General features: G+C 39.1%; 2 protein-coding genes across 8 annotated transcripts in view; one reads left to right on the top strand and one right to left on the bottom strand.

The window, feature by feature from the left end:
- The window catches only part of LOC126872287 (talin), a 43,935-nt gene extending 22,680 nt beyond the window's left edge, over positions 1 to 21,255 (top strand). For 4 of the 6 annotated variants that reach the window (XM_050632018.1, XM_050632015.1, XM_050632016.1 and 1 more), the window contains 13 exons: positions 6,054 to 6,243; positions 6,776 to 7,177; positions 7,567 to 7,837; positions 8,148 to 8,651; positions 9,028 to 9,125; positions 9,952 to 10,040; positions 10,789 to 11,247; positions 11,511 to 11,546; positions 11,948 to 12,972; positions 13,366 to 15,268; positions 15,399 to 16,145; positions 18,981 to 19,619; positions 20,041 to 21,255. In XM_050632018.1, coding sequence (XP_050487975.1) covers positions 6,105 to 6,243; positions 6,776 to 7,177; positions 7,567 to 7,837; positions 8,148 to 8,651; positions 9,028 to 9,125; positions 9,952 to 10,040; positions 10,789 to 11,247; positions 11,511 to 11,546; positions 11,948 to 12,972; positions 13,366 to 15,268; positions 15,399 to 16,145; positions 18,981 to 19,619; positions 20,041 to 21,072 — 7,344 coding nt within the window. In that variant the 5' untranslated portion in view covers positions 6,054 to 6,104 and the 3' untranslated portion in view covers positions 21,073 to 21,255. Of the gene's footprint in view, positions 1 to 6,053; positions 6,244 to 6,775; positions 7,178 to 7,566; positions 7,838 to 8,147; positions 8,652 to 9,027; positions 9,126 to 9,951; positions 10,041 to 10,357; positions 10,381 to 10,788; positions 11,248 to 11,510; positions 11,547 to 11,947; positions 12,973 to 13,365; positions 15,269 to 15,398; positions 16,146 to 18,980; positions 19,620 to 20,040 lie in introns of all 6 variants that reach the window. The other 2 variants (XM_050632020.1, XM_050632019.1) reach the window with 2 other exon arrangements.
- A 2,370-nt stretch (positions 21,256 to 23,625) lies between these two features.
- The window catches only part of LOC126872304 (spermidine synthase), a 191,434-nt gene continuing 187,409 nt past the window's right edge, over positions 23,626 to 27,650 (bottom strand). For both annotated transcript variants that reach the window (XM_050632095.1, XM_050632096.1), the window contains 5 exons: positions 26,654 to 26,847; positions 25,682 to 25,802; positions 25,330 to 25,576; positions 24,930 to 25,159; positions 23,626 to 24,843 (listed from right to left, as the gene is read on the bottom strand). In XM_050632095.1, the coding sequence (XP_050488052.1) occupies positions 24,691 to 24,843; positions 24,930 to 25,159; positions 25,330 to 25,576; positions 25,682 to 25,802; positions 26,654 to 26,787 (885 nt within the window). In that variant the 5' untranslated portion in view covers positions 26,788 to 26,847 and the 3' untranslated portion in view covers positions 23,626 to 24,690. The remainder of the gene's footprint in view (positions 24,844 to 24,929; positions 25,160 to 25,329; positions 25,577 to 25,681; positions 25,803 to 26,653; positions 26,848 to 27,650) is intronic.

Here is a 27,650-nt window from a genome sequence, read left to right as displayed (position 1 = left end):
GAACGAGAATCTTGCATAAACTGATTCGATGTCGGTGTGCCTCTGGTCGCGTCACGAAACGTTGCGACGAGCTGGTTCGTGACGAAGGGTGCCGAGGACGCGATAAAAGGGGATGGTCCGAACCACGTGGCTCGATAGGTGACACGAGGGTGGCAATGGGTGGGATAGCTTTGGAAAAAGACGAAGCTCACGAAGTGACGATGGAGTTAAAAAAGCTGACGATGCTTGGTTCCGACGCTCGAAGATGGGCGAAAATAGAGCGTTGCAAGTAGAACGCGGTGTCGATCGAAAGTAAATGGCCGTAAGTGGTTGCGCGATCTCGATGGTTTTTGATCGAGGAGAAAAGCGAAACAATCTTCCTTGTTTCTTCCTCGAACTTCCGCGGGTGGCGGAACTGCACTTTCCGTTACTCGGTTTTGCGCTTCGTGTCGCGACATCGTTCCTCGTTCCTTGGTTTCGCATCGATATTGCTTTTCACGTGCTTGGAGGTTCGCTTTGATAGATGCCTAATAAATTCAGAGCTTTTCACTGTGAAAATTATTCTACGAATTTTGGTAGAGGTTTTACTCGATTTTTCGTGTGATCGAACGTTAATATTAACAAATCCATCGATGATGGATACAGGAAATAAATTGTACGAAATAAATTGTCGTGTTTTTGTATCGATAGAGATAGAAATTAACGAAGTTTCGCAGATTATGTACATCGTTATGCCAGCTATGGGAATCAAAGGCTTATACATCGCTGTAACACCCCCTCCCCCCTCCACCCTCCCCCATGGATCCCAGCCAATACCACGTACAAGCGAGGCGAGTGAGTTCGGTTAAGAGCACTTCACAGAAGTTCTCCGTGCTAGTTAGTGCTAAACAGAGGGAGAACGTTGACTCTATATTGGTTTTTGATCCATCCGAAATTAGTAGCAATTCCCATCTAACCGTGCCGATCGATATATACTTATCGATCTTGTTCTTATTCGATCTTATCGCTCTATTCTATTCGCAAAAGATTTATGTGATTCCGCGTTTATCGAACAAATTCACCAATGTTCTAAACTCATCGATACAAAAATACAGCATGTAAACGATCGAAAAATTACATGAAAATCCAAACTTACTGTCGTCCACGTTCATCGATTAACTAACTGATCGTCGTTCCGAAATATATGAACGTATTCTGTTAGTCGTTTGGAATAAAGTCAATGAACAAAAGTCGAGCTTAAACAAGCGAAGTTAAGCGAAAGATTATTTTTCATGCTCGTTGTATCAACAGCGGGGTACCACGTGATTGGCACGTATGCCAGGATCCATTAAGAGAACCGAACCCCTGATTACCGAATCTTGTAGAGCGTGCATAATCGTGTCTTCGTTACCTCGTAGCAATCGACGGACCCTCAATTAGTTGCCGTCAGGCGTCATCACCGTGGAAAGACACTGACGTCTAAATTTAGAGACTGCGATCGATCCACTTTCGGTTAACACGCGGATCGTATTGCTTCCTATTTATTTTCTCCTTGTTTTCCCTTCTCTCTTGATCGTTGTCAGTCTCGGTACCCATTGCCACCCATATCGAGCTTATAAGCGTTCTGCGCTAACGGGCTCGTTTCGTGATTCGATTGACTTACAATTTTATCGGGCTTTCGTTATTGTCATTGCACGTAGCATTGGAATCTTTGCTAATTTCTAATAAATCACTAGTTTTTTCGTTCACTTACGGACAAAAATTCCACTGACCTACTCCTTAAACGACGAAACGACGCGTTTCAGCCTATGAGGAATTTTTTGCAAGCTGGCTGTAAAATATTCATTCGTAAGGTCGTTTGGGTAGTTCCGTGACCGTTTCACACGGTCTACTTAAAAGTCTTGAAGCTCGCTTGGTAGAATTTTTGGGTTATATACCAACGCTAAAAGTGTGCAATACAATATGCAGAAAGTTTGGAAGCTTCAAAAGTAGATATTCGCGTGATATACGTATGTATTACTGTATTACGGACTTTTAGAGCGCGGAGGATTCTTTTTTGTATCTAATGTACAAAGAACTTCAGACATACGTAAAATAACACGCGTAATAGCTTTTGATACGAAGGTCGAAACGTTCAAAGAACGATTCGAACGACGTTGGAGCGCATCGCCGTTGCATAGTTGCACTCATACGGTTGACCTAATTACAGGTAATGAGGTCATTCCTCTAAATACATTCCATGGAAACTGGAAAGTGACGTATCGCGGTCGAGCGAGTAACTTTGTAAACGACGAATCAGATCTGTTGCAAAATTTCGATTATTTCGCATAGATGTATCGTTCGAGCTCTCTTCCCTTTCGAGCCAAAAAACGTTCGATCGAAAAAGAACGAGATTCTTAAATAATTCAGAGACCAATTTTTACCGATTTGAGAAACATTCAGCGAAATATCTTCCTTGTCCTTACTTGCGGCTCTCATGACTACCGAACGACTGAACTCGTTCAAAGATAACGTTAAACGAAATTATTAGTCAAGCAATTGTGCAGTATCGTTGCATACATTATTGGGCGGCTGTTTTAAAGCGAACCCGAGACAAAGTTTCGTGCGAACTTGCACGATTATCAAAGCAGATTCGTTGCTGGCGTAGTACCGACAGTTTATTCATCGCTCGAATCATTTTTAACCACCCACTTCTAAATTATAACAATTACCACTTCGTATACTTTTTACGATCTTCAACAACGTTTATTCATTTACGTTTAGTAATAATAACTTCGGTAATTCATCCTCCAGTTTACCTGGAAAATGATCTTACGGTAGATTTTGCGTTATTGAATTTAGTTAGTTGTTCCTTTCTTTTTAGTATAAATCCGTCAAGTTATTCAAAGTCGTTCTTTAGTGAATTTTTAGCACGAACTCGGAGTTGAATTCCTTGGCGATAATTTGATTCCATTTACAACGGTTAACGGACTAGAGAAGTAGCTATAAAACAAGATCATGGTCCAAGTTCTGAGATACCGTTGAATAAAGAGGCGCTGAGAATTATAATATTTCCTTGGAAATGTTTTCCACTTTGATGTTAATTGCAGCCGCTGTCGTGAATTTGAACACGACGTCCTTCCTTTTGCTTACATTAAAACTAATCGTATCTAACTATATGAAAGCGCGTAAAAATCGAAAACGATAAAATTGGACGAAAGCAGAGGTTCGAGATAGTGACACGGACGAACGTGAAAATAATGTAACGAAATGGAAGAAAAATAAGGACAGAATGAAAGTGGGAGAAGAGGGAAGAGCTAGAGAAATAAAAATACCGATGAGAGATTTGCATGCGAAAGAGTAATATAGAAATTGGAAAAAACGTAGAGCCAAAAAGGGTTGGTAATAAAACGGCAATAGTAGCGACAAAGAAGAAACTAGCAAGCAGAAAAGCGAGGATAATAAGAGGAGATAAAGCATGAAAGAGAAACGAATCAAAAAGTGAAAAAGGAACGAGAGCATCGTTGAAAGCCGATAAAGAGATAACAAAGAAAGCGCTGCGCCGAGAATAGTAGAAAACGAGACACCGGAGAGACAATAACGCCGGCGATCTAACTAAAACCGAGGAAAAAGGTAGAGGAAGAAATAAAGATAAGAAACAAAGGAGCAAATAAGAAAGCAAAGAAAAAGAAACGAAATAAGACGGCAAGAACGGAAAATTAGATTCACGGGAAAGAGGAAAGAAACAACGAAACGGGAAAGAAAAGAGGAAGAATGTATAAAAGTTGTACAGTGATAGGTGTAAAGATAGAAATACGGTAACCGAGGAGGAAAAGAGTAAACAAGAGAGGCCGATGTACAGCGGTGAAGTAAGGAAAATGGAGAAGAGAAAATGAAAAGAGAGAGGAACAGGGGGGGCGAGGGTCGACGGGATGGACTCGTAAGAAGGGATGGTCTGGGGTGGTTGTGCTTGAGTTTGACACAGTCAGAGACCGGCGTTGCCTGGCAACCTCTAAGGGTGGAAGTTCACATTGGCGTAGGGTGTACTTGCAACGAATTTATGCGCATGGACCACCCCCCTGCTCTGCCATCGAGACGGATATAAAAAAAAGGAGTCGAGTAAACGAACGAAACAGCCTATAATTGGCGGCCTTTGCTCGTTTAGATCCTGATAATATACCGTGTTTCGTGATAGTCTACGGACAATGCATTCTCGATTCACAGTTCTAAACAGAATATCGTAATTTCTCGTTTCTTTTATAAGCTTCGAATCTTTGAGATTTTCTTTAACTTTAGGAAGATTTTTAGAAAAATGTCCTCTTCTTAGGAAGTTGACGGAATCAATGTAGGAGATCGATAGCTTTATCTTTATTCTTCCATAAAATGATATCAGAATACGCAGAATGTCCCTTCTTGCTATTAAATTCCTAGATCTATTAGTTTTTGTTAGTGGAGTTCTCGGTCTGCACGAAGTAGCCTTACGTTGTTCCCTCTTGGGCCCAACTATTTCATCATGAACGGAACTTCGTAATTAATCAACTTTCCAATTAACATAACCAAGGCTGTCGACGGTCTTTTCATTCTCGTGTGAAATATTTTTCGTAGAGGCACAGAAATTTCCTTCCAGTCAAGAATGCAATATTCGACAAAATGGAATTTTACATTACGAAATTTCCACTAAAATATCGAGGCATAAAATGTAGCCAACTTTTACTCATTTTTTAATCTATTTATTTCAACGTTTCTGACAATTAAATTGGACGATTAAAAGGGTTCTCGGCAAGGCGTGTAAAGCATCGAAGTCTGTTTCATCAATGTGATTTATTCGACAAATGTACGGGGATTATTGGTAATTTGTTGATGCAAACAGAGCATGGCGGGTGGTATTTCTCTCCATGGGGAGTAGATGAGAAAGATTCGTATCCTCGGATCGATTTAATTAGCCCGGAGCCGGTGACAATTTATTTTTATTAGCCGAATACCGTGACGTGGGGTGGGTTCTACGCCCGTGCTGGATCCCACACTGCACCCTGTGGCAAATTCTATGGTAAATGTACCATACCTCGGTAGATCAATATATAGACAGAAGTCCCACGGTTGCTTCCTCTTTCATACGATAGCGGGACATTTTTAATCCGTTGCTCCGTTAGATTTCCCAGAAAACCGATACAAAACGATGGAACGCAGGGCTTGAAAATTTCTCTCTCTCTCTCTTCTTATCTTCTTCTTATTCAGCAATCAGCTGGAAAAGATACTTTTCGATACTCGTAAATATGAATACTCTTTCGATCGATTGACATCGTCGAATGTAAGTAGGTAATTAAACGGTAATATCCCAGTCAAGAGTTATTTTATTTTTATCATAATTTTATATATTTAGTTGTTCCATTTCCAACAGAAATAGAGAATTTAACGATTTCTTGAAGCAATTATAAAGCGAAGGATTAAATTATTCTTCGTAAATCGACCTAGTTGTACATCCACATAGTCTCGTCATTCGCGATTATTACATTGGAACTCTTCGGTGTAAAAAGGGGAAATTAACGAGAGAGAGAGAGAGAGAGAGAGAGAGAAAATATATTCGCGTACAACAAGCAAGAACTATCCGTTGTTTTATGATAATGTGCAATTACGCGAATGGTTAGAACGGTGACCCGCGAGCAAGCACAATGCTCGCCCTCTTGCAACTTGTTGCACTTGATTCAGTAAACTAGAAATCGCATATTCCCGTAGTACTTTATGTTCTTCGTAATACCGTGAGTCGCTCGACGATCAAGCGCTGCGTGTTTCTTGTTTAATACTAGCCACAGTAATTGCGAACAAACACGACAGACGTGCATCTACCAGATCAATGTACTTTACTTTTCAACGTTAACTGTATCATTAGAACTACAAAAACTCGACAGAATGACGAATTCTTTTCATTTTACAATTGAGTTGAAATTGTAACCGATATAAGAAGAAGATGTAAGAACCTGTTTCCAACAGAGCTAAAAATTGCATTTTGTCTATTTCAAGTGAACGACTTGCGTTGTTTATATATTTGAACAAAAGAAAGAGAAAAATGCAGAGGATAGAAATCATGCTAACTAATCGACATTATTTTTGTGTTTCAGTCGTGTGATTCCGGTGGTTTTCGTGCACACAGATCATCCCAGGCAGCCGCAATGGCCACCCTATCCTTGCGTATCTCCATCCCGGAGAAAAACGCCACGAAGATGATGCAATTCGACCCGAGCACATCCATTTACGACGCTTGCCGTATTATCAGAGAGAAACTCGCTGAAGCGGGTAACATGGGCCAACGTAAGCTCCTACTTGCACCTGCAATATCCTACGATGCTGTACTAACGAACAAACGAATTTGCATTTATCTCTTCCCTTCTGTCCTCTTTATTCTTTCGACGATATTCTTTGCGTATGGATGTTAGCGTTAACGACAAAATTGCTGACTAAGAAAAACGATTTTATCAAGTTAATCGCGTCGAAGATTCTGTCTTTTCCACAAACAGCCCTTGCAATTCTACTTCGCTGTCTCGATCGCTTGTCGCGAGAAACTGCTTCTACGGCTCTCTAACTTTGCCAAAAAAATAAAACACCTAACCCACTAAACCGCCAACTTCTTAATCTCTATTAGCCAGTTCGAGGCGCAAACCCACGAAAATCCTCCCGGAATCTCTAGCAAATAGTCGAGCAACTATTATTCTATATAGAAACAAAGGAAAACTCAATAACGAAGGGAAAAAGCTCGTCTAAAAGCTAACGAGTCCAGGAGAATTCCATGCATAACCGTGTAGCACGATGATAATGACCGCGCGTTTTCCTCTTGCATCGACAGCCAAGGACTACGGATTATTCCTTGCCGACGAGGATGTGAAGAAGGGGGTTTGGCTAGAGCCGGGCCGGAATCTCGATTATTACATTCTGAGGAACGGCGATCTTCTCGAGTACCGGCGTAAACTGCGGACCCTTCGAGTGCGCATGTTGGATGGAACGCTGAAGACGTTGTTGGTGGATGACAGTCAGCCTGTCGCCAATCTCATGGTAGTAATTTGTACGAAGATAGGCATCACGAACCACGATGAGTACTCGTTGGTGCGCGAGTTGGCCGACGAGGAGACTGAGAACCAGAAGCCGGGCAATTTCGGCACCCTCACGCTCAAGAGGAGAAAAGAGGAGAAAGGCGAGCGGGACGCGAAGATGGATCAGTTAAGGAAGAAGCTTAAAACCGACGACGAAGGTGAGCAGCGAGCCTTGATCTAGCCGCGATAAAAATTCGGATTTATTAAACTTGCGGAAACGAGCAATTTAATGTTTGCGGAGAAACGCGTGGAAAGAAAGTGTTGTACGAGCGTTGTATTTCGTTGTTGCCAATGCGTTCGTAGACGTTGACGTCTTTTTTAATAGTAGAACCTTTTTTTATCCTACTTTAGTGGTGACATAGACGTGCGACCTTAGTTTGATCCTCTCGTACATGTGAAAAATGTAATCTTCACGCAAGGAGAATTAAGGCTAAAGATATATATCTATATATATATATTTTTTTTTTTGGTAAAGATTTTCAATCAATCGTCTGCGTACAAATCATAGATTTTCATGGCGCGATGAAATGTCATTTTGTTCTTCCAGTAAACTGGATAGATCCCAGTAAGACTTTACGAGAGCAAGGGATAGACGAGTCGGAAACGGTGCTGCTGCGGAGAAAATTTTTCTTCTCAGATCAAAATATCGACAGTCGAGATCCGGTGCAATTATCTCTTTTGTACGTTCAAGCAAGAGACGCAATTCTAGATGGCACGCATCCGGTTACTCAGGAAAAAGCTTGTATTTTCGCTGGAATACAATGCCAGATCCAGTTCGGTGATCACAAGGAGGACAAGCACAAGCCAGGCTTTCTCGAGTAAGCTTTTTCAGATAAGAAATATCGATTTCTTCCGTTTCCACTTATTGCGATATTTTTAACAATAACTGTACGAGAAATCTGATGCAATTAGGATAAGAACATCGGTACAGTAAACAACGCGAAAAGATTCAAAACTGCGAAGATGAATTTTTCTTTTTCTTCCTTTAAATAAATGACAACATTTTTGAGCATTTTTCGTTGAATCTTTGAACGACGATACTTGAAGAAATAATAAAAGGTTACAAAAATTCTGTAAGAGTTCCTTCGAAATAATATCTAATCAAGATTTTTCAATCTGATCCCGTAGCCTCAAGGAATTTTTACCGCAGTCCTACTTGAAGGTGAAGGGTATCGAGAAGAAAATTTTTGCAGAGCACAAGAAGCACATCGGTCTCTCAGAACTGGATGCCAAAGTGTTGTATACGAAAACGGCAAGATCTTTGAGTACTTACGGCGTCACGTTCTTCTTAGTGAAGGAGAAAATGAAAGGAAAGAACAAGTTGGTGCCTCGTTTGCTCGGCGTCACCAAAGACTCCGTCTTGCGACTCGATGAAAAAACGAAAGAAATCTTAAAAACCTGGCCGTTGACTACCGTCCGACGTTGGGGAGCCTCTCCGAACACGTTTACGCTCGACTTTGGCGATTATTCTGACCAATATTACAGCGTACAGACTACAGAAGCGGAACAGATACTTCAGCTAATCTCTGGCTACATCGATATCATTCTTAAAAAGCAAAAAGCTAAAGATCACTTTGGTATCGAAGGAGACGAAGGCTCAACGATGGTTGAAGATAGTGTATCGCCATTGAAGTAAGTATTACAATATACGTATTAATTTTTAATACAAGTACTAATTCCGTTAAGCGAAACGACGATGGATTGTTTATTAGGGGAATTATCGAAGCTGATAGGTCAAGACTCACTTTGCCAATCTCGATTATCCAATATCGATTATTGAATATCGATTTTTCGTAACGAAGAGAGTCGCGGCGGTTTCTTTCTTTTTTGTGTCGTTTCTTCTTTTTGTTATCGTGGATGACAAAGTGATATTATGGAAGAGTTTTTGAACAAAAAGCAAAGAAGTTATACGGAAGCGAAAAATAGAGAGAAATATTTGAAGTAAATTTCCTGACTATGTGTGTTGGATGTGTATTGTTTCCAGTAAACACGCGGTATGTTTTTACAGAGCAACGATCATGCAACACGAAACGAGCAACGTCGGCAAAGGAAACGTGGAAGCTGTGTCAGTTGCTATACCTGCGGTTATGAGAACCGGTGCAGACGGTAAGAATTTTCAGAAATTTTTCCTAATTTCGTGAACCTTGAAATCAGTGTCTTGTATCATCCCTAAACTTAAAAAGATATTAATACGCAATTCCGTTTCATCGAAGAAGCTGAAAGAAAAATATGTATTAAGATTTCATAAATAATCTTCAACGAATCAGAAACAAGACACTGTATTTTGGCGTGGTTATTCAACGATTTATACGATGCCAAATAATATATCGTGCCTTGCGCGTTGGCCTAAGAAACGTGTCTGATTTTTGCTCGAAAGAAAATTATTTCTATTTAAAGTCAGTTGGTTATTTGGAAGTTGTAAAGAAGCAAATTTTATCATACTATTTATTCAGCTATTTTCTATACATAAATAGATAGACCAGTTATCGAAAAATGTACACATGTCGCGTGGCTTCGATTAAACTCTGTCCTTGCCAAACTGTCAAAGCGGTGAGAAAAGATGCAGAAAGCTCTAGAGGTCTTTGCACGATTGCCTCCTCGGTCTTTTACAATAATTTTGTATATATCTATACATTTTTCTATTTTTATTTAGTCATTCGTTACTCTTTGGATGATTTCCTTTTTGTATAATTGTTTTGTACATACCTATACATTTTTTAAAAGTCGCATTTTCATTTTTTTAAATCTCGGACCCTTTATTTTGTATGTACTAAACGAAATATTTGACGCTTATTCGTGAGAAATGCTCTTGCTTCGCAATTCATGGAGCAGATCTGTTTGCGTATTCAAGCTTCCCTATCGGACGATCAATCGATCCCGTGGATCGATCTCTGTAAATATCATTCGGATAGTTGCATGATACGGTTTGTAGGGGCTCGACCATATGGGACCGGGCACATGGGCGGTGCTCAATACACGACTGTCAGCGGCCAGGTGAACATCGCTCACGCTCCACCGATGGTAAGATTTATCAAAGGCATAAGCTCCTGCTCACGTTGAATTTTCAATGTTTCCTGACCGAAATTAAAGTATATTCGAGATTATTTTTGTCCATATCTCTCTGTATAAATTTTCTGTAGAATAACACTGATCATTCGCTTGAGCGAGAGCTGTTCAACTGCTTTGTTATGGCATTAGTTAGTAGTACCATTATTGTATGGATCGCAGCGAATATCAACGGTATATTTAAGTTCAACATCAATATAATAAAACAATTTCGTTGCATACCGAAACAATTGCGTAAAACTAATTGACGGTTAAATTTGTTTTCATGCTAGGCGCCTTCTATTGCGGACACAGAGTAGGTACTCGATGATAAAACTTTTTGTTATATATCATTGGCATTTAAATAAATTTCTGTTACGTCATTCCAATTCTTAATTTCATTAAGTTTGATTTTCGTGACTAAAATATATTAAACTTCACCGAGATATAAAAGTACTTGGATGGAATTTACCTAGTCTATTGGTGAATTCTGTATCGTAAGAATTTTTATTCGGCATATGCATTCTTTATTTGTACACCCGTCATTGAGGAACGATTATTTAGTAGTAATCAATTTGAATGGGCAATTTGAAGGCGTGGAAAGATTCACTGAGAAGACGGAGCGCCTTCAAATCACCTCGATCACGATACGTCGGTACAACACGCATCCGTCCGTTTATCCATCGACCGATTCTTAAGTTAATGTAAGTCTAATCGCAACCAGGTGCAACAAACCAAGGTCACATCCGTCCTGTCCGAACCACAACGTGCCTTACTGTCGACTATCACCGCTGGTCACGAGGTGATCCACATCGCGGAGACGGAGCTGTCCTGCAAGGCTCAGCTTCCAGAACTGGGCAACGATCCGACCTCGTTGAAATGGATCGAACAGACGATCGATACGCACAAACAGAACGTTGGCTCTCAGATCGCGGCGATGAACGCCGCGACAGCTCAGGTGGTCACCTTGACTTCCGGTCCAGCCGACGACGTGGATCACACAGCGGTAGGTGCAGCTATCACAACGATCGCAACCAATCTGCCGGAGATGACGAAAGGCGTCAGAATGATCGCCGCCCTGATGGATGACGACTCTTCGGGAGACAAACTGCTGGATGCAGCAAGGAAGCTGTGCTCCGCCTTCTCCGACTTGCTCAAAGCCACCGAACCTGAAACTAAAGAGGTATGGTATCTTGGTATTCTTGTGGAAAATGCTGGGATATTCGTATGGGTTTCTTTGATATTAGGAAAAATGTATTAACTCTTAACTACGAGTACGTAGTATCATTGACTCGTACGTGATCACAACAATTTGGATTAGATTCGCGGAGATTTTACAGCAGATTTAAAAGTATTTAACAACGGTGGAAACTATTATACGTTAATAATACGTCCGATTCATTAATTTTGAAGATTTTTTATCTTAAACTGTACCTTTTTGTGCAGCCTTCCTACGTAGCGCTTTCTTCCTCCGAACGATACGTAAGCACAAATATCAGAGAAAGTTATAGAATGTTGCAAATTATTACGGTTCTTACTTTTCTTTAGATTCGTTAAATATCCTTATATACGTGGTTTATTTATAACTTTACGCACAGTGTTAACTTGCAGCTTTTTCGGGATACTTTGATATAATTTGATGAATTTTTTCATTGCAAACAATGCAAATTAGTTTTTCTTTCATTTAGGATGAAAATGAACAAAATGTTTCTTTTCTCTTATGTTGAGTGAACGAATAACTTGGTAACAAGATAGATGCTAAAGCCGTTTCACCAAAGAATAGAAAATAATTCATTCGCGACTATTTTGCCTGCGATTTACTTTGACCTTTTCACCGATATATCGCTTAATATCTTTATTTATTAAACTTTAACTTACTCCAGCCGAGACAGAACTTGCTGAACGCCGCATCCCGTGTTGGCGAGGCATCTCACCAGGTGTTGACAACGATTGGAGAGGAAAATGACTCGAATCGAGAGCTCCAGGACATGCTATTGGCATTGGCTAAGGCCGTAGCCAATTCAACCGCCGCTCTGGTGCTCAAAGCAAAGAATATCGCAGCCACTTGTGAGGATTCAGCGACTCAAAATCGTGTAATCTCAGCCGCCACCCAGTGTGCATTGGCCACATCGCAATTAGTTGCCTGTGCAAAGGTCGTAGCTCCAACTTTGCACTCTCCAGCTTGTCAGACGCAGCTGATGAACGCAGTTCGTGAAGTGACAAAGGCAGTCGAAGGTCTCTTGGAAGTCTGCAATGAAACCTGCAGCGACGAGACTCTTCTGAAGGAGCTAAATGCTGCTGCCACTGAAGTTAAAACGCGAGCCAGGGAGGCATGCGGCGGTCTGGAATTAGATGCAGCAGAAGAATTGATAAACAGTTTGAAAGACGAGTTAAGAGAGTTCTACAATGCCGTGGAAGCTGCTTCTCTAAGACCTTTACCCGACGAGACACCAGAGTCCACTGCTCTCCGACTAGGTGCTACCTCGAAGAACGTCGGATTCGCTATGGCTCAGCTTCTATCCGCTGCTAAGCAAGGAAACGAGAATTACACTGGAAGCGCAGCTCGAAAGACAGCGTCCGCCCTCAAAGATTTAACTTATGCCGTTCGCGGAGTGGCTGCTACTTCGCATCAACCTGATACGCAAAAGAAAATCTTGATGACCGCCGATGATGTTATTCTAAAGTCGTTGAGACTGGTTAAAGAAGCTCGAAGAGCTCTGAAGAACGCTGACAGTGTAGAGAACGAAGCTAATCTGGCTGCAGTTGCCAAGGATGTGTCGAACGCACTGAATAAATGTGTGTCTTGCTTACCTGGACAAAGAGACGTAGACGATGCAATTAAAAATATCGAAGACATGACTCAGGTCCTTAGCATGAACGAGTTCCCACAAACCAATAAGAGTTATGGGTATGTATATCTTTTTTCTCTGATAAGAGGCTTGTTATCAAATGGCACACTGATATTTACCTTTTCATTTGCCTCATTTTACTTACTGCTTATTATTCATTGACACACTTTGAATCTTTCGAGATAACGACCGACGATAAATTGTCATAGCATTAAGCATTTAGCATACTAAAGATGTATGTAACTTTAAATTTTACGCTTGATATAAAATAAAATATTATATGTGAACAACGTAAAATATTACGTTTCATTGTACTTACGCATTGCTTATACATGTATTATAGTTTCTTTGTTAATTTAAATAATAATCGTATAATATTGTTTATAATAACTAAGGTTTTGCTCCAAATTTTTATTTCATTATCATGCAGGCAACCAATCATTTCTTTACAGACAATTGCAAAGCGATCTAAACAACGCAGCTGCGAATTTGAACGATGCTTCTTCAAACGTGGTGTCGTCAGTACGTTCTCCAGTGCAGTTAGCTAATTCTTCCAAACAATTCACCAACGCTTTTGGAGACCTGTTGGGCGTCGGCATGGAAATGGCCGGTCAAACAGCTATCGAGACTCGAAGTCAGATGGTGGTTTCTTTGAAGAACGTCAGCATGACATCCAGCAAGCTTCTGGGTACTGCTAAATCCGTAGCAGCCGATCCGGGTGCTCCAAACGCGAAGAATCAACTATCAGCAGCTGCACGAGCCGTCACAGATTCCATCAACTATCTCGTCGATGTCTGTACCTCGGCTGCGCCTGGACAAAACGAGTGTGACAACGCTATCAGAAATATCCAATCGATGAGGTCGCTCCTCGATAATCCTAGCCAACCAATTTCTGACGCGAGCTACTTCGAATGTCTAGAGACCGTGATGGAAAAGAGCAAGAGCCTTGGCGACGGAATGACGGGCATAGCTAACCACGCAAAGAAATCAGAGCACGAACAATTCTCGGTAGCAGTTAGAGGGGTCTCTTTGTCAATCTGCGGACTGATAGAAGCAGCAGCTCAGGCTGCTTATCTAGCTGGCGTAAGCGATCCAACATCGGTGGCTGGAAAACCAGGCTTGCTGGACCAAGCTCAGTTCCTCAGAGCTGCACAGGCCATTCATACCGGCTGTCAAAGTCTTGGAAATCCTACAAGTACCGAACAACAAGTCCTTTCAGCTGCTACCATGATAGCAAAGTATACGAGTGCTCTCTGCAATGCTTGTCGCGAAGCATCGAACAAGACCAGCAATCCTGTTGCTAAACGTCACTTCGTTCAGTCAGCCAAGGATGTTGCCAATTCCACATCAGTCCTGGTGAAAGAAATCAAGGCGCTGGATCAGAATTATTCCGAGGCCAACAAGGCGAAGTGTGCAGAGGCTACCAGGCCACTTTTGGAAGCGGTTGACAACCTGTGTACGTTTGCTGGATCTCCAGAATTCGCTAGTCAGCCTGCAAAGATATCCGTCACAGCTAGAGCTGCCCAAGAGCCAATAACTAGCGCCGGTAAAGCTATTATCGATGGTTCTTGCGCGATGGTGCGAGCCGCCAAGAGTCTCGCTGTCAGTCCAAAAGATCCTCCAACTTGGCAATTATTGGCAAATCACAGCAAGAGCGTGAGCGATTCGATCAAGTCTCTAGTCGCTTCCATACGCGACAAAGCACCTGGGCAGAAGGAATGCGACGTTGCGATCGAGAAACTATCAGCTAGAATTCGAGAACTGAATGCCGCGTCTTTCAGTGCTGTTTCACAGGCGCTGGTTTCACGAAGAGAGAATACGATGCAAGGATTCACGGATCAGATGGAGACCAGTGCTAGCGAGTTACGAGAAAAATTGGAACCTCTTCGAACAGCTGCCAAATACGAGGCTGAAAACGTAGGACATGCCGTCAATCAGATTGCTTTGTACTGCGAGCCTCTAGTTTCTGGTGCTATCGGTGCTGCTTCAAACATGGTGCACTCGAAACAACAGATAGTGCTACTGGATCAGACGAAAACCGTCACCGAGTCTGCTCTACAGCTTGTCTGCGTGACAAAAGAATCTGGTGGTAATCCGAAGGCAGTTAATCTGCACACTGAAGTTGACGAGACAGTGGAATCCATGAAAGATGCGCTGCAGGAATTACAAAACACTTTGGAGACAATTTCGACATCTTATGGAATCGTTACTGGGCTAATCGACGCTATTTCTCGAGCCATGGTTAGATTGGAAGATCACAGAATGTCTACGATCGATACAGTGGATTCTTACGTGGATTATCAAACGAGAATGGTGGAAGCTGCTAAGGAGATCGCTCGGCTGGCGCAGGAAATGGTAAGGAATAGTTATAATATTTTGTTAGTATTAGGAATCTAGTGACGTCTAGTTAAAGGAAAGTAATGATTAGTACGAAGATCATTAACGTATCTTACGTTTAATTTATCTCAATCTTTATCCATTTCAGTCAACAAAATCTAGCACCGACGTAGCCAGACTAAGTCCCCTTATAGTGGATATCTCCCACAAGTACACTCAGCTAGCCCGCGATACGTCCGGCGCTTCAGCGGCCGCATCTAACGCTGACGTGTCTGCGAGACTTCGCGCAAGCGTCCAAGAGCTTGGCAAAGCCTGCGTAGACATCGTTAGAGCTGCAGGAACCTGCCAAATGTCACCAGGCGACGCTTACACTCAAAGAGAAGTCGCAGAGCACAGCAAGATAGTCACGGAAAAGGTATCTCAGGTGTTAGCTGCGCTTCAGGCTGGTTCCAGGGGAACTCAAGCTTGTATCAACGCTGCAAGTACCGTGTCAGGCATTATCGGTGACCTGGACACCACGATCATGTTCGCCACTGCTGGAACCTTGCACGCAGAAAACGAAGGCGACACCTTTGCCGATCATCGAGAGAACATCTTGAAGACAGCCAAGGCTCTCGTTGAAGATACGAAAACGCTAGTAGCTGGAGCAGCCTCGTCTCAAGAGCAACTGGCAGTTGCAGCGCAAAATGCCGTGTCGACTATCGTTCAACTTGCCGAAGTGGTTAAATACGGAGCTGCCAGCTTGGGCAGTCAGAATCCCGAGGCTCAAGTAATGCTAATAAACGCGGTAAAAGATGTGGCTTCTGCACTCGGCGACTTGATACACGCCACTAAAGCAGCCAGTGGCAAACCTATCAACGACCCCAGCATGGCCCATTTAAAGGACTCTGCCAAGGTAAGGTGAATCGTTCCTATTCTTGTTGCTTTATTCGTAATTACGTCGGCGTTTTGCCGATGGTCAGGGGATTCCCTCTTATTGTTAGTAGCTTGATATTAACTTTGTCTCGGAGAGACGCTTGAGTTGGAGAGGTAATGGTAACGTTTATAACAGAATGGCAGCGTCTAGGATACATCAGGAAGTAGAGCTTTATGAAGGATACGTGTATGCGACTAATAATATGTGACTAAACGATGTTCGATCTTGATTTCCCAATTAGTATAAAATCAGACATTTCAAATTGAAACGAATCATAAGTATTATATGTATTCCGAGCCATTGGACCTGCAGAATTTTACATTTCTATGAAAATTTTCACAAAAATTGTTCAAAGTATACATTGAAGTAGCGAATCTCCTTTTTATCGGTGTTGATTTAGAACGCACGACTCGAGCAATAATTTCAGATGTTAAAGAAGTCTAAGTTGGGAAACGCTTGATTAAACGATATTAACCGCAGCAGGTATCGCTTTAATTGGAGGACAAGTCGAAGCAGGATGCGCGAAATCTCATTATGACGGACCTAACAGCACTTTGTTGTTGTTTTACTCGTTAACATACTAAATTTGATCTTCACGCTTAACATCACGAACCAATTTCCCGTTATTTTGTGGGTGGACTTTAATCGATATACATTTCCATTTCACCTCTAACCGACTAAAAAGAGAGAAAGATAGAAAAAATACGAAAAGGTACAAGAGTAAATCGAAAATATGTAATTGTCAATGATGTCACTCACTAGGTATTCGGTAAAACGGTCTCGACCGAAGATTCATTGTTAAAAACTATTAAAGTCCACCTTGCACTTTCCTACATCGTTCGATGTTCCATTTTTTCGTGTGTGTGAGACACTATACACTCGATCTTTATGTTCCCTTGATGGAAAGTGTGTAGAATCGCTGAGCGAGGCAGAACCGATTTTTGCTTCAACCACAGAGAGAATATATTCTTATCCGGCTTTGTTTTTTTTTTTTCTTTTTTTTTCCTTGGCTTGTTGACGATAAGATTTACATTTACGCGATGAAAAGTAGCGAAACATTTTCTCTCATGAACTTGGTGGACTTTAATTGTGAGCTTTCATTGACGATTTTGGTCTGGCCGATCCGGATAGGTGTTAGAACAGCAGCTACACCAGCAGCTGATGCCTTTGAGTGACGTCGGTGGCTCGGAGTCCGAATGGTTCGTGTCCGATCAAGAGGAGGAGCTGATACGTCTGCTCTCAGCCTCAGAGAGCGAACAACCGTCTCAGAGAACTTCCGATTTGCTGTTACTCATGTAGCCGAAGCATTGATTTTTACACCTATTTCGTTCGGTTCTCGATGAACCTGATGTTTACCCTTTCGGTACATTATCGTATCGGGGTCAGAAAGAAAAATTTTAATCACGTCTGTAACCACGTATCTTCGTATAAGCGGACAAAAGCGAAAACAATTGATAATATTTCACTATACAGTACCGAAAGGGTGAAAACAAGACTCGTTATTCTTTTTACACTCTTTTTACAAAAAGAAAAGAAAAAAAAATGAATATCTCAAAAAATTCCAACAGCACAATATTAACAAATATTTCCCAAATACTAATTCACTGCGAAGAGAACTTGGTGACGAATTTCTCGACAAATTTGCATTTTACAGTTCTCCTTCTCTTCAAGTATTTATTTTCGAGTTACTATACATCGAAGCATTTATAGCATTATATGATACTAATTAATATAATATTAAGAAATAGTAACACGTGATGCGCTTCTTTGCTACGTTTTTAGTTCACATGCATTCGTATTGTAGATATTCTTGCTCTGCAAACAATTGTATCGTGTTTCACTTGAGTTACTATTATACTTTGTAACATACATCATCATTTCTTTATACATTTTTTTTCTCTCTATATTTTTTTTTTGTAATAAAGAAATAAATCATCAAATTTCTATTACGCTACTACATCCTTTACACGAATATCTTAATTCATCCGTGGACAGAAATTTTTTTTAAAACAAAGCAACTTTTAGGTACGTACATTCTACTTGCAAACGTGTGTGCATTAATGATTAATAGCACCGTGCTTTAATGCTTCGTCGACTAATCGAAGATTAATATGTTATTTAAAAGAGTTTGTTGAAGAGAATATAATGATAATAACATTTCTAAGCAGATTTCTTTTCGTTATTTCTAACGATATTCAGATTTTGGACGTAATGATTTTCAGTTTTTAACGATAATTAATAAGACGTACGAAATAAATGCAAATAAAGTGAAATACCTGGAAAATATGGTCAAATATTCTTAACGATCTTGCGATGGATATCGAAGAGATAAAATAAGTTGTCGAAAAGGAAATTAGTTTTATGCGTGCCTTATTTTCTAATATCGTTTTACAGCGATTGATTTAATATCTTTTCAAATATTTTATCTAGAGTCTAGTTATAGCATTAGAAGTTGACTAACAATATTTAAAGAAAAAATGTTAACTTTTCTCAAGGTTCTTGTGCAGCAGAACATATCATCGCCATCATTTTATTCAAAACACAATTGATAACAATTGCATTAACACCGTAACATATTTTCTATTTCATTCGCAGTGCAATAATCTAAAAATCACGTAATTGACAACTTAATACGCGGTAATATTCGATAAAAGGGAAAGAAATAGCGATGAAAATTATATGATTTTTAGATATCCATTCATTAATAATTCTTACATCCATTTTCAACGATGAGTACGAAGAAACAGTACCCAGATCGTCGCATGTAATAGCGAATGGAACATGTAATAATTTGCTTTATCTTTTCGTCTTCAGGTGATGGTAACCAACGTGACGTCCCTGCTGAAGACAGTGAAAGCTGTCGAAGATGAGCACACTCGTGGCACCAGGGCTCTGGAATCAACCATCGAGGCGATAGCTCAAGAAATACGCGCCTTGAACACTCCAGAGACGCAGAAGATCAACGTGACACCCGAAGATCTGGTTCGATGCACTAAGAGTATCACCATTTCAACCGCCAAAGCTGTAGCTGCCGGAAATAGTTGTAAACAGGATGACATAATTGCGGCTGCAAACATGGGACGAAAGGCTATCAGCGACATGCTGACCATTTGTAAAGGAGCAGCGTATAATTGCGCAGAAACAGCTGAATTGAGAGAAAGAACTCTTCAGGCTGGTCACGACGTCGCTCTTAATTATAGGGAATTGTTGCAAGCTATATTACAAATATCTTCAAGATCTGGTGATGCGAAACACACTTTGCCACCCATTAGTAGAAAGATCGCTCAGAGCGTTACCGAGTTGGTGGCTGTGGCTGAATTGCTGAAGGGCACCGACTGGGTGGACCCTGATGATCCGACGGTCATTGCAGAAAATGAGTTACTAGGTGCTGCAGCCAGTATCGACGCTGCCGCGAAGAAGCTTGCCAGCTTGAGACCTCGGAGAAGTATACAGGTGAGTCTTTCGAACGATACTGTTGCCGTTCATAGCGGCAATGATTTCTCGTATGATCTGAATTTGCTCGTAGATCTCGTTTCAGTCCAGTAAACAATTTGTCTTATTATTAGCTGTAAAACGGTAGAAATAACGCATAACGTTAAATGTTGTCTCGGTAATCTTCGTTCGCTAGGAAGCAGTCTGATTTCCGTAAGATATGTTTGATATTCTTGGTTGTTTTTTGAAAGAATCGACCAGGAATCAAACATATTATTACGGCGGTCAGGAACATCTTCGGCAGAAATCCACCGATGGTAAGGCGATTATTCACACGTATCATCCAACCGATATGCTAATTCAATGTTGGATTCAATTAAAAAAAAAATCATTAATCCTGTAGTTATCTCCTTCCACAAAAGTTTTCATTTTTACTTCATAGGAGGCAAACGAAGATATGAACTTCGACGAAATGATCCTAGAAGCAGCCAAATCGATCGCAGCCGCTACATCGGCTCTTATAAAAGCAGCCAGTGCAGCTCAAAGAGAGCTTATCGCAACAGGAAAGGTTTCTCGAACTCCCCTAACCAGTTCCGACGATGGTCAGTGGTCCGAAGGTCTAATTTCTGCCGCAAGAATGGTCGCAGCTGCAACTCACAGCCTCGTTGAATCTGCAAACGCTCTGGTACAAGGCGTCAGCTCCGAAGAAAAACTAATTTCCAGCGCGAAACAAGTAGCCAGCAGTACGGCACAATTATTGGTCGCTTGCAAAGTAAAAGCTGATCCAGATAGCGAGAGCACGAAACGTCTGCAAGCAGCTGGAAATGCTGTGAAACGCGCCACCGACAATTTAGTACGAGCAGCCCAACAGGCTATTCAGCAAGAAGAAGACAGATCTTTGATCCTAAACCGTAGAATGGTTGGAGGTATCGCTCAGGAGATAAACGCCAGATCAGAGGTCCTTCGCATCGAGAGGGAACTGGAAGAAGCTAGAGGAAGACTCACTGCCATTCGACAGGCCAAGTATAAAAATCGTCCAGATTTAGCTGACACCGATACCGATGCCGAACAGAGTGGCTACGAGAGCACGACTAGATACGAGACCAGAGCTTATGAAACTCACAATCAGTCACAGATGAATTACAGCACGTATCAGCAACATTCTACAACGCACAATATTGGCCAACTCAGTTCCGACAGACAAACTCTGGTTAGCCCGGAAAAAGTTTATTCAACGCAGAGCACGTTAGAAAGGAAAATGAAAGAGAGTCAGTATCGGTCTACAATGGAAAGTCAGTATGGGTCGGTGGAGAAAAAATATAACGAAAGTCAATACGATAGACGGTATGTTTCGGACAGTCCATACCTTGTTACCGAAAAGAAGGTGACTATGGAAAGTTCATCCGGTCAGTACAGTTCTATCGAAAGGAAGATCAATAAGGAAAGTTATAATACCGAGGCAACCATGTTGTAATGATCGCAACATCTTTTGCAAGTCAATTCATTAACAACAATGTTTAGTATAATGATAAGACAACGAAAAACCCAATAACGATCGTTTACACAATATCAGCACGTGCTCAGTTGAGAATAAATTAAGGACTGCCTTCTAGGACGAAAATGACAATCTTTAAAAAAAAAAAAAAAAAAAAAAATAGGGAAGAATAGGAAGGAAAGAAAGAGTTGATATAGGAAGCGAAAATATGAATACGTGATATGGAAGAAGAATAACTGGCGAAGAAGTAAAAATTCATGAGGGCCTGATGATCAAATAAGAAGTAAGGATCTTCAAATTTACAATTTAAGTTCATAAATTTGGAATATATTCAAGAAAAAGGGGGAGAGGGGTGAGAGTTTATGTTCAAATAACAAAAAACACGCGCGTATTGAAAATTTTACAATTCTTCTCGAGATATTGACAAGCTTACTTGTTTTAGTTTTTATTTTTAAAAGCAATCGTGATAAAATCTTTGTATGATAATCTTTGCGACGAGAAACGGTAGAAAAGTGCCCTTAGATAGAATTAACTGTGTGCTTTCGAAATTAGCCTTTATAAGAATGACTATTGATTGGAATATAACCGTCCACCTTTTCCACGAACTTATTTCTGTCGATCTAATACGAACGATGCCACAAAAAATTGCACGTGATATATTTCCACCATTTTGCATCGACGATTCTTAATATTTTGATAACATATTCGTTTTCGATCTTTTGAGACATCTTTTTGAAAATATATTCGAAAGATTTATAAGAATATTTGTATTTATAATTGAAGGAGAATTTGGCGGGGAATCTACATTCTCCGAAATATGTATTCGTATTTAATATATATAAAAAATTGGATAATTATACGAAATCCAGCGAGAAAGAAAGATGTTTGTTCAAACCGATGTTTCTTTCTTCTATTCTTTGATTTTATTGACAAGCGATTAATAGCCATCGCATACCTGATTTAATTTAGATCTAATTTATCATAATAGTTTAAGTTTAAGACCACGGATTAACAAGAGAAGCAACATATCATTTAATTTTATTAACTTTCTGACACCATGTGGCCTGATCCTATGGTGTCTCCGTCTCTTTATCCTTAATATTTTCCGTTCTTCTTAATATTTTTCTTAACATTATCGTTGTAAGTGCGTCTCTTTTCGTTCTGGAATTTAATCGTTGCTTAAACTTACGTTTCTTCTGTATCGCGCGCTCTTTACCATTCGCTCGCGGTGGCTTGTTTTCAATAATTTCGCTCGTTAGACTTTTCGAGTCAGGACTGTCCAACTGAATTCAGAGGTTTTGAACGAGATCTTGAACACATAATACGAATTCTTATTGTACGTGAGTAGTACATAGACCGATCCTGTTCATTGACATCAAGATTGAATAGCGAAAAATTCATGGAGAGGTAGATCCAAGTAGTACGCTGAACATGCAACAATTGTATCATAATAAAAATTGAATTGAATATTTTGTCATGGAACGTTCTGGAGTAGGCAATTTATTTTTATTACTGCAAATATCGAGCTTTTCGAATAGAAGAAGTATATATTAACTCGTAAGTTAATTTAAAATACAACATTTAAAGGGGTTCATCGAAGTTGCAAGATTGTAAATATTCTAATGAAATTTGTATAGAAATGTCAACAACGTTATATAAAAGCAAAGTGCTAATAAGAATTGCAAATAAAATGAATCTAAATCTTTAATCCTTGATAAGAAACTAGGAACAAGATCTTTGGTTTCCTTACAATGATACGAATTATTGTAATTATTTTTTTCTGACATAAAAGTCATAGCGAAATAATCTATCGAGTATGATTATTTCAATATTGAGATATAGTAAATGATTGCAAAGTATTTATTTCAATCATGAATTTGTATAAAAAAAGATCAAATTTTACATGTAAGAATTCGATAATTTTATATATTTTTACAAATTTGTCATAATTTTATCTACGAATTTTATATGACACGTAAATTCTCAACTAGTGTAACCTTATTTGTTCTAAACATGAATTTCTTTTGCATTAGCTTTTAATAATAATTTCTTGCTTAATGCTCTTTATTGAGACTCTTCATTATAGAAATAAGATTGCAGTCTAAAACTAAAGAGAAATTTTCACACAAAGAATGTAATTAAGAAGAGTAGACACGATAAAAAGGAAAGTGCTTAAAAACATGATATTATACTTTGAAAAGAATTATCTCAAACAAGGCGTTGAAGCGTGAAAATGCTCTTAGAAAATTTTGATTGAAAGGTCGATGGTTGGACAGACCTGTTCCAAGTGATAGATTAGTGCAATTATCATTAGTCTTTCGAAGGTCAAGGAAGAATTTGTAAATACATAGATGTTAAATATTTCGCGTAACAATTCAGTGTCTTGACGATGAGTCGATAAATGGGTGAAAAAAAGTGCCTGAGTCTAATGAGCTACCGCTTTTTTCACATGCTCGTAGCAAACTCGTAGGATTCTCGAATATTACCAAAAAAAAAAAAGAAAAAAACTGATGCTTTACTAATGTTCGATAGTATAATCATAAAACGAAAAAAAAAAAAAAAGAAAAAGGAGACAAGATGAAGGAAGAATCCCTTTGCATGAAAAAATCGTTTTCAAAAAGAAAAAACAAGCGAAGAGGTAAATTTGTATTATCGAACTCTTGCAAAGGGATCTACAGATATATATGTATACATTATTGCATTTAGTGTTATATATTTTCAGAACGATTGCCAATCGTGTTTTTATTTTATATACGTATACATTATACTTATAGGTGTGTGCCATGATATATAGAAAATTATATGTATAGATATAAATATAAACGAAAGGAATTATACAATATATAGATTCTCTACATATATTATATATTAAATATATATGTGCCGTTAATATATTAAGAAGAAACAAAGAGCAACGAGAGAGAAAAATCGACAGTTTTTAAAGCTTTGTATTCATTGGTTTTTGATGATTCAGATTTATATACAGGATATTTTTAATCGTTATATTTAGTACAATCGATTAAGTTTTATCGTGGAATGTTACAAATTGTAATATCATATTACATTATTATATTATATTATATTATATTATATTATATTATATTATATTATATTATATTATATTATATTATATTATACTGTATTAATTATATTATATTAGTATTGATTTATTCTTATCATTAGTTATAATGCTGCTACACATGTGTGTGCTACATACAATTAGGAGATGATTATGATAATGGATATCGTTTTATTATAATTATATTACGGCAGAACATTCACAAATATAGATATGTTAGCTTTACTTACATTGAAATTAATAAAGAATTTCTAACATTTCGTTGATGTATCATTAAGAATGTATGTTTCCATGTGCATGTAAGACAAAAGTGCGAAGCGTATGATTTAAACAGGACATTCTATTTTAATTTATTGGATTATGTAGTCTCTTTTTCAGGCTGATAGCTCGATCGAATTGAATTGAGTTAACAATGATACACGATAATATGAATTCAATAGATATAACAAGATCTTGATCGTTTCTACGCCACGTCTGTAGCGATGGCGTATCAAAAACTGCGAGAAAAGATTTAACGACTATTTTTCAGCCACGACTTCGTTCAATGCTTTTATTATAAACCTTGGGAGAACGAAGGCGGCTCGGTGCACATCGTCGTCATAATACTTCATGTTCATTTCATCGAGTTCGCTGTGACTGAAAACTTTCTTCGGTTCTTTGAAGTTCGTTTCCTGAAGATGTATTTATCTTTTTATTTGTCTGTTTACGTAGAAGGACTAACGAAAAGAAGAAAAGAAAAATTAAAGAATGTACTTACAGGGTTTAATCCTCCGAGCACGAATCCAATTTGCCCTGTAGGGTAGGTAGGCACGGAAACAATACCATAAGTTGCAACCGCAAATAAGGACTTGCAATGTTGCAAAGTTTGTGTCACATGGCTGAGATTCAACCATGCAGTACCCGCTTGGCTGCAAACGATTCCACCAGGTTTCAACGCATTTTTCATTAAATTGAAGTACGATTCGTGGAATAGGCACTCTGCTGGACCTACATTCGTAAACATTTTATTACCTCATTTCATTACACGTAAGAAAATACTCCTATTGTACATTTTCCGATCGTTTTCCATTAATAAAACTGGATCAAAGTATATTATACTATCGATCAAAATCTAAATGTATCAAGAAACGAACTGTAATTAACAAAAGTTTACTTACCGATAGGATCGCTACTATCAGTAATTATAACGTCAAATTCTCCAATGTGTCGCTGCAGGAACTGGAAACCATCGCCCACGTTAAGGGTGACTTTAGGATGATCGAGTCCCACACCCATCGTAGGCAAATACTTTCTGGATACCTCTAGTACTTTCGAGTCGATTTCGACTTGCACGATTCGTTCTACTAGCGGATGTTTCGCAACTTCACGAGCAACCCCGCCGTCACCACCTCCAACTATTAACACCTGACAAGGAAATAATCGAAGCAAGAAGAGATATGAATACAAAATACGATACCTTTTCAATAACTATAACGTTTTTCAAAATATTTAACGTATGCAAGATCTTACAGTTTTCGGATTTGGATGGCTGCACAACGGTAGAAATGCGATCATCTCCTGATACGAAAATTCGTCTTTCTCCGTGCATTGTATGATACCATCTAAAATTAGGGTCCTTCCGTGCGATTTCCTGTATGTGTGCAATTAAAACAAATTCCTTTTGAAACAACAGCGAACGACTAACTTATCGGAAGTTTAGTTTCTTTCTGCTTTTTGCGCTTTCTTTTCTCTTCTTAGAATCTGACATATTTCGCTAGATCAGTAGATTTATACATTCTTTATATATATATTTTTTCGCTCTTTGCGTTAATACCAAGTTGTAAGAAATAATAGAAGTAAAAGGCACCGTGTTACGGCAACAGTTATCAAGAGAATTATATATTTCGTATAAGAGAGAGATTAGATATATCGTAACTTACGAAAAATGAACTTCTAAGACTGAATTACACCATAAAAAGCATTGATACAACTAAATTATGATAGTAATCGTTCGTATTTTTGCAAGTAAAAAATATCGGTCTTAAAAATAACACGACGATACGGCGTTATTATTAGCTTTTTCGTGTCGTTTAAAGGAAACTCTAAGTTGAAGACCATCTTATTTGTTTTCTTGCTTCTACCTTCCTTAACAGCTATGTCGTGCCTGCCCCTCGATGTTTTTTACTATATTAATAAAAAAATGTTCTCAAAACCAACTGTTAAAAATCACTCAAAAGTAACTATGAGACTCGATAAGAAAGAAAGATTAAAGGAAACTTGTTCCGCTCGTTTTTAAAAAATACTCGTTTATAAAAAATACTTTGCTACTGTCGTCCGATGGTAAAGTATAAAAAGTCGATTTCCTCTTCGACCTAACTGTTATAACGTAGGGATCTAAGTGTCATAAACCTCCAACGCATATTTAGTTTTCTCCAATTATTTTTCCAATGAAAAATCGATATCTTTTACGTTTAAAGAAAATAGAAAGAGTAGAATATTTACGTGTCGATCACCATCACTTCTTGATACTCCGATCGCTCTCGATGAATTACGTCGAGGACCTCGAGAGACAATGAAACACCTGGCCACAGATCGTTGTTAATTTCACTGAACCATCCAGGTTTGATCGCATCCATTTCTTCACTTACGCAAGTTTCGGTTGGCGAACCAGTATCTGTTCTTGTTTCACGATTCGACTGCAAGTAGACACTGTCGGTCGGTTAATCGTGGACGAGGAAAATAAAAGTGCCAACTTTTTTATGTGGCCAAACATGTTTCCCTACGATACAGATCGCCACTTCCACTCCCTCTGGAGCGAAGCTCGAAGGAAGAAATGGTGAAACTCGTTTGTCACCTGTGTATTCGTGCTGGTAGCATTCGGCCGCTGACACGGTATAAGTGTCTTTGCAATGTCATTTGTTAAATTATTTGAAAGGGCTTGTTTGTAAAAGAATAGCTTAAATTATGTTAGATAGTATTGGCTTGGCGATTCTTGTTTCTTGAAATAATTTTGTTGGAGATACGAAGAAATAGAAAGAGTTCAGAATTAATCGATGATGTATCATTAATGCATTTCTAGGATCTTTCAAATAAATAAGGTTTCGATCGAAGCTGTACCATAGGAGAACGAAATAAAATGTAACTCTAATTTTTTGCTTGGTTATGCGTTTCCGACTTTCGATATTTATTGTATGTGACAACCTGTGTTTACTACTAAATACTACGTCCTTGTAATGTATTAATTCGAATGAATTTCAATGGAAGTTTCAACACGTAAAATTTGCAATAATAGTAATTCACCATATTTAGTTAATATTGATAGTAATAGCTAAAGAAAGATTTAAGAAAGTATCACTTTGATCACGCAATACCTAAAATACGAAAGCGGAGATCTACTCGGCTTCCAGAAGAAGCCACTCAAAAACAAGCTAGAGAAATGTTGTCTTCAAATGTTAATTATTTTTTTAAATACCAACTTCACTAAAAGTAAAAACACTCA

This window comes from Bombus huntii, chromosome 13 (genome assembly GCF_024542735.1).
Source record: "Bombus huntii isolate Logan2020A chromosome 13, iyBomHunt1.1, whole genome shotgun sequence".
NCBI classification, from domain to species: domain Eukaryota; kingdom Metazoa; phylum Arthropoda; class Insecta; order Hymenoptera; family Apidae; genus Bombus; species Bombus huntii.
This window is presented reverse-complemented; position numbering and strand designations above follow the sequence as displayed.